At 38.7% G+C, this 11,196-nt stretch overlaps 1 protein-coding gene across 11 annotated transcripts; it reads right to left on the reverse strand.

Moving 5' to 3' along the window:
* Window positions 1-2,282: 2,282 nt before the first annotated feature.
* LOC142524143 (uncharacterized) lies at window positions 2,283-10,962 on the reverse strand. Of its 11 annotated transcripts, none has more exons than XM_075627931.1 (4): window positions 10,744-10,934; window positions 10,054-10,150; window positions 8,191-9,455; window positions 2,283-2,551 (listed from the first exon to the last, which is right to left on the reverse strand). In XM_075627931.1, the coding sequence occupies exon 3, from the start codon at window positions 9,452-9,454 to the stop codon at window positions 8,747-8,749; it is 708 nt and encodes a 235-aa protein (XP_075484046.1). In that variant the 5' UTR covers window position 9,455; window positions 10,054-10,150; window positions 10,744-10,934; the 3' UTR covers window positions 2,283-2,551; window positions 8,191-8,746. The 11 variants fall into 11 exon arrangements, 5 of the variants coding, with proteins under 5 accessions (XP_075484046.1, XP_075484047.1, XP_075484048.1 ...); XM_075627932.1 differs by having other exon boundaries at window positions 10,054-10,153; XM_075627933.1 differs by lacking the exon at window positions 10,054-10,150.
* Between the last annotated feature and the right edge of the window lie 234 nt (window positions 10,963-11,196).

The following is an 11,196-nucleotide window of genomic DNA, read 5'->3' on the forward strand; positions in this document are numbered from 1 at the left end:
TGAATAACATGTGAAGCATCAGATAGATATTTTCGCAATAATGATACATGAAAGACATCATGTATCCCAGATAGAGAAGGCGGTAAGGAGAGTCGATAGGCACGATCTCCTATCTTCTCGAGAATCTCATACGGCCCAATATATCGTGGAGACAACTTCCCTTTCTTGTCAAATCTGACAACTCCTCTGAAAGGTGAAATCTTCAAAAATACTCGGTCTCCTGTCTCAAATACCAACGGTCATCGTCTGATGTTGGCATATTTGGCTTGTCTATCTTGAGCTGCCTTTATTCTTTTCTGTATCAGATTCACTTTCTCAGTCATATCTCTGATCATGTTAGGTCCAATCTCAGGAACCTCGGAGATATCATCCCAATACAGAGGGGATCTGCATTTCTTTCCGTACAACGCCTCGAAAGGAGCCATCTCAATACTCGTCTGATAGCTGTTGTTGTACGAAAACTCACAAAGAGGTAATGCATCTTGCCAATTAGTGCTAAAGTCAAGCACTACAGCTCTCACCATATCTTCCAATGTCTGGATAGTCCGCTCTGACTGTCCGTCGGTCTGGGGATGATATGCGGTACTCAGATGTAATTGCGTACCTAGATCCTTCTGCAAACTCTGCCAGAAGTGCAAAGTAAATCGAGGATCACGGTCTGAAACAATCGATTTCGGCACTCAGTGCAATCTGACCACTTCTCTGGCATAAATATCGGCCATCTGGTCATGTCTGTATGTCATCTTGTATGGAATAAAGGATGCAAATTTGGTCAATCGATCAATCACGACCCAAATCGCATCACAACCTCTGGAGGATCTCGGTAACTGTGTCACAAAATCCATGGAAATGTGATCCCATTTCCATTCAGGTATAGACAAGCTCTGTAACAATCCTCCTGATTTCTTTCTTTCTGCTTTCACTTGGCTACAAATTCAGTATCATCAGATTTCATCTGTTTCCACCAATACTGTGTCTTCAAATCATTATACATTTTTCTGCCACCAGGATGGATGCTAAAACGACTGCTGTGCGCTTCTGCTAGTATCCGCTATCTCAAATCTGAAACATTCGGCACAATCAAAATCTTTCAGTAAATCAAGCCATCTTCGCTGTCTCATATTCAACTCTGACTGTGAAAAGAGATATTTCAGGTTTTTATGATCAGAATAGATCTCAAACTTCTCACCATACAGGTAGTGTCGCCATATCTTCAATGCAAAGACGATAGCTGCCAATTCAAGATCATGAATTGGGTAGCGAGTCTCGTGTGGCATCAACTGTCTCGAAGCATAAGCGATAACATGCCCTCGCTGCATCAAAATACAACCCAATCCTCGGTGAGATGCATCACAATAAACCACAAAATCACCAGTACCTGATGGAATAGTCAATATCGGTGCACTAGTCAGTCTTTTCTTCAGCTCAAGAAAACTGGACTCACAGTCTTCAGACCATACAAACGGAGTATTTTTCTGAGTCAACTGAGTAATAGGCTTGGTAATGCTTGAAAAATCTTTAATAAATCGCCGGAAATATCCTGCCAAACCCATAAAACTGCGAATCTCGGGTACTGAAGTAGGTCTCGGCCAACTGATCACAGCCTCAACCTTGCTAGGATCAACAGAAATCCCGTCTCCAGATATAATGTGACCCAAGAATTCAACCTGCCTCAACCAAAACTCGCATTTCGACAGTTTAGCATATAATTTCTCAGCCCTCAGAATTCTCAATACAGTTCTCAAATGCTCGGCATGTTCGATCATATTCTTCGAATAAATCAGAATTTCATCAATGAAGATAATAACGAAATCATCGAGATATCTTTGGAATATACGGTTCATCAGACCCATAAATACAGCTGGAGCATTAGTCAAACAGAACGGCATGACAATAAACTCATATTGTCCATACCTGCTTCTGAACGCTGTCTTCGAAATATCAGAATCCCTGACTCTCAGCTGATGATATCCAGATCTCAGATCGATCTTGGAATATACTGAAGAACCCTGCAACTGATCAAACAAATCATCAATGGGAGGTAAGGGATATTTATTCTTTACCGTTGCTTTGTTCAGTTGCCGGTAGTCGATACAGAGTCTCATAGAACCCTCTTTGTGAGGGCCTTGTTCCTGATTAATATTTTATTAACACACAATCAGGATTAATTAGTATAAACAGCGAAAACGAGTTAAAATTTTGCTTTTTGGCCCAATAGAAATTTCGGCATGACCTCCCCGTAAATAGGACATACCGGAAAAATATAAAATAACCAAAACGACTAAATCAAAACTCTCAACAAACATCCAATACGAAACAATGCCAACCAGGCACAATCACAACAACGATCCTCCACAAACACAATATACAACTACTCGGGGCATACCCCGGTAATACATAGACTCCATAATACATAAATATAATATCTAGGGACTCGATGACTGAACTCACAGAGAAAAACAATAAAGGCTTGAGCTCAAAACTCAAAGAGCTCTAGCGCCCCTCGGTGCTTCATCCTGAGCAGCCGAAGACAAACCACCTGCATGACCTGCTATGGAAACACAGAACAAACCACAGCAGTCCCAGAGGACAGGGGTCAAACCCCAGTACGAAGATCAAATAAATTACAGCATATATAAATGACATGTAATGAAATCAATGCAATGCATGTACGGGTGCAAGATGTCTGGATATCAGGAGTCAAAGGATCGATACCAACAATCATAATATATGCTCGAGCTGGTCCACGACTCAGCGGACAGTGTCTGGGGATATGGCCTTACACTTGATGCCAGCAACTACTTAAGCCGGACCGAGTCAAGGTGCCCAAAATCCACAAGACACAATATAATATCATATACAGATCTCAATCGAATATCAACGGGTATCAATAACTGAAGGGCTCAATATGAATGTGTGCTCAACAATGTATATCATTCCATAGATTATTCCAATATATTTCAAAATCATGTTTTATTTTAAGAAAACGAGGAATAATCTTAAATTTGCATCCAAATTCCACAAAGAGCACATAATCACATAATTCACATAAAATCAATTAACTCACATCAATTAAATTACACGTCGACATAGACGCTGTAAGAAATCGATCAATCCGTACCTTAACCTTCAAATTAAATTACCACAATAATTACGAAGACCTCGGCGCTTCCTGGTTATCAAAACCTGTGGCAATTAATTTATTTTCATCAATTAAATACTCAACTCTTATCCAATTACAATTTACAAATTCCAGCTTGTACCTAGGATCGATTTTAAGGTCATAACTCAATCAAAACCTAACCGAATTACACTTATCATATATGGCTGAAATCCTAACTCAAAATCCCACATTTCATCAGAAGATACCGAAACAAAAATCGGTCATCTAGATGCTGATAAACACCAAAAACAAAAAACTTTGAAAACAATAAATCTGTACAGATTTTGGTTCGATACCTTGTAGCATAAAATTCATATCTAATTCATTATTGACCCAATTCAAAATCCGCCAATTTAAAATGAACGAAAACTCAAATATTTAAGTTTTCTTAGAAGAAATCATTCCCAAAATCTTAGTAGATAATTCCAGAATTAAGCAAGAACATGCTGTTACTCACCAACTCGCGGACTGAATTCCCAGACTGAGCAGTTTCGGTAAAATGAGCATAACTCCCTCAATTCTTAATGGAATTTAACGGGTCAATTATCGTTTCGAAGAAAAGACATAGCTCTACAACTTTCATTTAGATCACAAGTCCAGAGTCCGAGTGAAAACAGGTCACAAACCCGAATTACAGAATGTCTTCTGCACGCATCAGTACAGAGTTCGGTTTTTGACACATTATGGTATAAAAATCATATCAAATCCATTTCTTATTGTAATTATGATTTTCCAGTGGCTGTAGAAAGCTAACACAACGTTCTACAAGTTTTATTTGAACCACAAGTCGATATTCTTCGTGTACAATACCCAAATATCCAAAAAAAATAGACACCAAAATCTCGAAATATCACAGTAGCTAAGAATGAAACCCATGAACAAATTTGCAACTCTAGGCTTAGGGATTACCTTCCAAAGCTTCCTATAAACTGAAATGAAGCAAGAATTAGCCTCTACAATTCTCCAAGAAACAAATAAGAAGGCAAGCAAGGGGCTGGAAAAATGTTGCAGCAGCAACACGCAGCTCGCTGCACAATGGAAGGGCTCGTGTCTTCTTCGATTCAAACAAGGAACAAGGTGCACGAGCTTCAGCTGATGGTTGCTGGATAAATTACTGTCAGCTATGGTGGTTGAACCACAAGACACGAAGAAGGTAGCTGGAGAAGAGGGTGAGGCGTGAGGTAGGGTTGAGGAGAAGACTTACGGGAATGATGAAGGGGAAATGGGTTTCCTTATAAAATAACCCATAAAAATATACACCCCACAAATATATTAATATGCATTTGCAATTATTAAATGTTTGCTCAAAATGCTAGACTGTGACCCGGTCCAATTTATTTCAACTCCCGTGTGCTATTTAATTCCGACATGTATTTTAATATCGTTTATACTTCCGATATTTTCTAATACACATTTTTAACACACGATTAAATTTATTTAGCTTAATTATTTTAATTTCGCACTTCAAAATAATTAATATCAATTCTTGCCAAATAATTGAGTAATTAATATCAGGTCATCACATTCTCCCCCTCTAACAAAGATTTCGCCCTCGAAATCAGAACATTAAATACAAATAAGATAAAAGGAATTCAAATTTACATTACTGCTAGTACATAGGAAACTAAGAGTAAATGAAGTAATTTGTTACATTCTCAAACAAATGAGGCCATTCTTGACGGATTCTAGCCTCGAGCTCCCATGTTGCCTCTTCTGTCCCATGTTTACTCCACTGCACCATGACTAGAGGAATCATCTTATTACGAAGCTGCTTTTCTTTGCGATCAAGAATTTGCAAAGGATATTCAACATAGCTAAGAGAACTATCTAACTCCACATTCTCGTGTCTCAGAACATGAGATGGATCTGGCTCATACTTCCGCAGCATAGATATATGAAACACATCATGTATAGTAGACAAACTCTACGGCAAGTTCAATCTATAAGCCAACAAACCGATCCTCTCAACGATAGTATATGGTCAAATTTAACGTGGAGCTAACTTTCCCTTTTTCCCAAATCTCATTGTGCCGCGAAATGGCGACACCTTTAGAAAAACTTGATCACCGACTTGAAATTCCAAAGGTCTACGCCTTTTATTTGCATAGCTAGCTTGACGATCCTGAGATGCTTTCATTTTTTTTCTGATCAAATCAATCTTTTCATTCATCTCTTCAACAAATTCAGGTTGTGCCAATGGTTTTTCTCCAATCTCATTCCAACATATCGGCGATCGACACCTTCTACCATACAAAGCTTCAAATGGTGCCATTCCAATAGTCGTTTGGAAACTGTTGTTGTATGAGAATTCTACCAATGATAGAGATTCTTGCCAATTACCTCCGAAATCCATAACTACTGATCGAAGCATATCTTCCAAAGTCTGAATGGTTCTTTCTGTCTGACCATCAGTTTGGGGATGATAAGCTGTGCTCATAGCCAACTTAGTTCCCAAAGCATTCTGAAGACTGCTCCAAAACTTAGATGCAAATCTTGGATCTCTATCAGACACAATAGACACTGAAACTCCATGCAACCGAACCACATTATCCAAATATAACCTTGCCATTTTCTTGTAAGGATAGGTACGATTATATGGAATGAAATGTGCTGACTTGGACAATCTATCAACTATAACCCAGATAGCATCACAACCTCTGATAGACCTGGGTAAGTGAGTTACAAAGTCCATTGCAATATGTTCCCAGTTCCATTGCGGTATTTCTAAACTCTGTAACATACCTCCAGGTTTCATTCTCTCAGCTTTCACCTGTTGGCATGTCAAACATCTTGCTACAAATTCAGAAATGTCTTTCTTCATCGCATCCCACCAGAAATAAGGTCTCAATATCTGGTACATCCTACGATTACCAGGATGAACACTATGGTGACTACAATGTGCCTCTTGAAGCAATGCTTCTCTCAATTCTGCAACATTTGGTACCACTAATCTGTTATTCATTCGCAAACAACCATCTGATGAGACATTATACTTATCTGGATTACCAGACAAAACAAACTCTTTTGATTTCTGAACTTTTGGATCTGTCTTTTGAGCCTTTTTAATTTCAGCAATAATATGTGGCTCAAACTGCAATGCAGAAACAATAAAATAATTATCTTGTGGCTGAAAATTCCATTCAGAAGTACATAATTCATCTTGATTCTACCAAATATGAATGGATGCTAACATGCCATCCTGATACTTCCGGCTTAATGCATCTGCAACCTGATTCATCTTCCCTGGTTGATACTGTATTTCACAGTCAAAATCCTTCAATAGATCTAACCAACGTCTCTGCCTCATATTCAGCTCTGACTGAGTAAACATATATTTCAAACTCTTATGATCCGAGTAAATAATAAATTGTTCACCATATAGATAGTGTCGCCAAATTTTCAAGGCAAAAACAATGGCTGCAAGTTCAAGATCATGAACTGGATATCGGGATTCGTGTATCTTTAGTTGCCTCGAAGCATAGGCAATAACCTTTCCATGTTGCATCAATACACATCCCAATCCTTTAGCTGATGCATCTGCACAAACCACAAATCCACCTGATCCAGACGGCAACGCCAACACTGGTGCCGTCGTCAATTTCTTTTTCAGTTTCAGAAAACTCTGCTCACACTCTTCTAACCAAATAAATCTTGCATCCTTCTTGGTCAGTTGGGTGATAGGTCGGGAAATCTGAGAAAACCCTTCAATGAATCTTCTGTAATACCCGGCCAATCCAATAAAACTTCGAACCTCTGATACATTTGTTGGTCTAGTCCAATTCAAGACCGCTTCAATTTTACTTGGATCGACGGATATTCCTTTGGCTGATATCACATGACCCAAAAATATGATTTGATCCAACCAGAATTCACACTTTGACAATTTAGCATACAACTGAGCATCACGAAGTGTTTGAAGAACTAATCTCAAATGCTCTCTATGTTCCTTTCTTGACTTCGAATACACCAGTATATTATCAATAAAAACAATAACAAACTTGTCCAGAAAATTCCTGAACACTCGGTTCATTAAATCCATAAATACTGCTGGTGCATTAGTCAACCCAAATGGCATAATAAAAAATTCATAATGCCCGTATCTGGTTCTAAAAGCTGTCTTAGGAACATCTTCTTCTCTAACTCGAAGTTGATGGTATCCTGATCGAAGATCAATTTTCGAATATACTGAAGTTCCCTGTAATTGATCAAACAAATCATCGATTCTAGGCAAAGGGTATTTATTCTTGACGGTGACCCGATTCAATTGCCTATAATCAATGCACATTCTCATGGAACCATCTTTCTTTTTAACAAACAAAACAGGGGCTCCCCAAGGTGACATACTAGGTCGTATGTACCCTTTTTCCATTAAATCCTGCAATTGCTCTTTCAACTCTTTAAGTTCTGCAGGTGCCATTCTATACGGAGCTTTGAAATTGGAGCATTTCCTGGCATCAATTCAATGCTAAAATCAAGCTCTCTCTGCGGTGGAAAACATGGTATCTCCTCCAGAAAGACATCAGAAAATTCTTTCAGCACCGGTATATCAGACAATCTCGGCTCTTCCTTTAAAGCATCCACAGCATAAATCATATATCCCTCATTTCCTAAGGATAATAGCTTAAACATTTCCATCGCTGAAACTAAAGGTATTTTAGCTTGCGATCCTCGACCATAAAAATTCCATTTGTCACCAAAATGAGGTCGAAAACGTACTACACCATGAAAACAGTCTACAGTAGCTCGATAATTTGTCAAGGTATCCATACCAATGATACAATCAAAGTCATACATCGGTAACACAATCAAATTAGAAATCATAATACTGTCACTGAAATGAAATACACAGTTCAACACAATCAGCCCTGATAAAATCACTTTACCGGCTGGAGTGGACACAGATGCAAACTCATGCAATGATGTAGTCACAAAGTCATATTCATCAACAAAATTGGATGCGAGGAAAGAGTGAGATGCTCCTGTATCAAATAAAACTCGTGCAGTGTAACCATTAATTAAACAAATACCTGCGATTACACCACCTGGAGCCTCTCTGGCTTGATCCTCTGTCAAAGCATACACTCTAGCCTGTTGTGGACCTGGGAATGATTGAGGTGCATTACCCCGAACCTGTGGATAATTGGACCGCTGAAAAGACTGCGCAGGAGTAAAGGGTCTCTGAGACGAACCACCCGAAAAACCACCTCTGTTCTGAGGAAACTGTTGTGGTCTCATTTGCCCTTGAGTACGGTTTGGACAAGATCTAGCAAAGTGTCCTTTCTGACCGCAATTATGACATGTCCCACGTACACCACCACACTGAGATGTATGATGTCTACCTCCACAACGCTCACAATACACCACTGAATACTGATTCCCAGAAAAAGGCGTCCCCGATACACTTTTAGATCCACTTGAGCTAGATTAACTCGACTGACCTTTCTTCTTGAAGTTCTTTCCTCTGGGCTTAAACCTTTGAGGTTTTTGGTGTTTGAAGAACTGCTGCTGCTGGAAAGGCTGCTGAGGTACATAAGATGGTGTACCCATTGGTAATTGCATACCTCCACTGGGTATCTGTAAAGTCTACTGCTGATTATCTCTTTGAAATCCTGCTTCTAATCTTATTGCCTTGTTGACTGCATCGGCATAGCTAACCGGATTACTAGCCAGAACCAAGGAATATAAATGAGAACCCAATCCTTCCAGAAATTTCTCCATTTTTGCCCCATCATTACCGGCGATATGCGGCACGTAAATCAATAAAGATGATAATTGTCGAGCATATTCCGCAACTGGTAAATTACCCTGAACAAATTTATGAAATGCAGATGATTTGGCAGCATAATAAGAAGGCAGAGAATACTCTTGTCTGAACTGAGAACTGAAAACATCCCAAGTAATAACTGTGCCAGCATCACGCAAAGCCTTGGCAGTAGCCTCCCACCAACGTTCAGCATTGTCCCTCAGCTGAAGAACTACTAATTTTACTCTTCGGTTGGAATCATATTCCACCAAATCAAACAATTTATTCATGGCCCTTAACCAACTTTCAGCTTTTTCATTACCTTCGGAGCCATCAAAGATAGGAGGATTCAGATTCTGAAATCTCGATACCACCAATTCCATATCATTCACTCTACGGGTGATCTGTTCAACTTCCACATTAACATTCTGTACTGTTTCACCAGTAGGTCGACCACGTCTACCTCGAGCATTCACATCAATACCATCCATATTCTGAGCACCAGACTCTTGAACCACTTCTTTACCTTTCCTACCTCTCGGTGCCATTCTACAAAACCAAAGTTAATTCCCAAAATATTCATTAACTTCAAAATAATTCAAAGCACCGAAAAAGAAATGCCAAAATGCTCAAGAATCCATTACCTACTAATGCCAAAACATGTTCATCTCTAAAATACTAACATGCAATTCAAACCAGGCAAAAGCAAGTAATTCCAAATAATCAATCACATGCGCACAATTTATTTGTGCCTAGACTCGAGTGTACTAACTCTATATGAGCATATCTCAAACTACGCTCTGATACCAAACTGTGAGGGCCTTGTTCCTGATTAATATTTTATTAACACACAATCAGGATTAATTAGTATAAACAGCAAAAACGAGTTAAAATTTTGCTTTTTGGCCCAATAGAAATTTCGGCATGACCTCCCCGTAAATAGGATATACTGGAAAAATATAAAATAACCTAAACGACTAAATCAAAACTCTCAACAAACATCCAATACGAAACAATGCCAACCAGGCACAATCACAACAACGATCCTCCACAAACACAATATACAACTACTCGGAGCATACCCCGGTAATACATAGACTCCATAATACATAAATATAATATCTAGGGACTCGATGACTGAACTCACAGAGAAAAACAATAAAGGCTTGAGCTCAAAACTCAAAGAGCTCTAGCGCCCCTCGGTGCTTCATCCTGAGCAGCCGAAGACAAACCACCTGCATGACCTGCTATGGAAACACAGAACAAACCACAGCAGTCCCAAAGGACAGGGGTCAAACCCTAGTATGAAGATCAAATAAATTACAGCATATATAAATGACATGTAATGAAATCAATGCAATGCATGTACGGGTGCAAGATGTCTGGATATCAGGAGTCAAAGGATCGATATCAACAATCATAATATATGCTCGAGCTGGTCCACGACTCAGCGGACCTGTCCACGACTCAGCGGACAGTGTCTGGGGATATGGCTTCACACTTGATGCTAGCAACTACCTAAGCCGGACCGAATCAAGGTGCCCAAAATCCACAAGACACAATATAATATCATATACAGATCTCAATCGAATATCAACGGGTATCAATAACTGAAGGGCTCAATATGAATGTGTGTTCAACAATGTATATCAATCCATAGATTATTCCAATATATTTGAAAATCATGTTTTATTTTAAGAAAACGAGGAATAATCTTAAATTTGCATCCAAATTCCACAAAGAGCACATAATCACATAATTCACATAAAATCAATTAACTCACATCAATTAAATTACACGTCGACATAGACGCTGTAAGAAATCGATCAATCCGTACCTTAACCTTCAAATTAAATTACCACAATAATTACGAAGACCTCGGCGCTTCCTGGTTATCAAAACCTGTGGCAATTAATTTATTTTCATCAATTAAATACTCAACTCTTATCCAATTACAATTTACAAATTCCAGCTTGTACCTAGGATCGATTTTAAGGTCATAACTCAATAGAAACCTAACCGAATTACACTTATCATATATGGCTGAAATCCTAACTCAAAATCCCACATTTCATCAGAAGATACCGACACAAAAATCAGTCATCTAGATGCTTATAAACACAAAAAACAAGAAACTTTGAAAACAACAAATCTGTACAGATTCTGGTTCGACACTTGTAGCATAAAATTCATATCTAATTCATTTTGACCCAATTCAAAATCTGCCAATTGTAAATGAAAGAAAACTCAAATATTTAAGTTTTCTTAGAAGAAATCATTCCCAAAATCT

The sequence above is a fragment of the Primulina tabacum genome, chromosome 14, assembly GCF_025594145.1.
Source record: "Primulina tabacum isolate GXHZ01 chromosome 14, ASM2559414v2, whole genome shotgun sequence".
NCBI lineage: Eukaryota > Viridiplantae > Streptophyta > Magnoliopsida > Lamiales > Gesneriaceae > Primulina > Primulina tabacum.

Coding starts and splice junctions, on each gene's coding strand:
- LOC142524143 (XM_075627933.1), bottom strand. CDS start 9,454: ATGGCACCGAGAGGTAGGAAAGGTAAAGAAGTGGTTCAAGAGTCTGGT.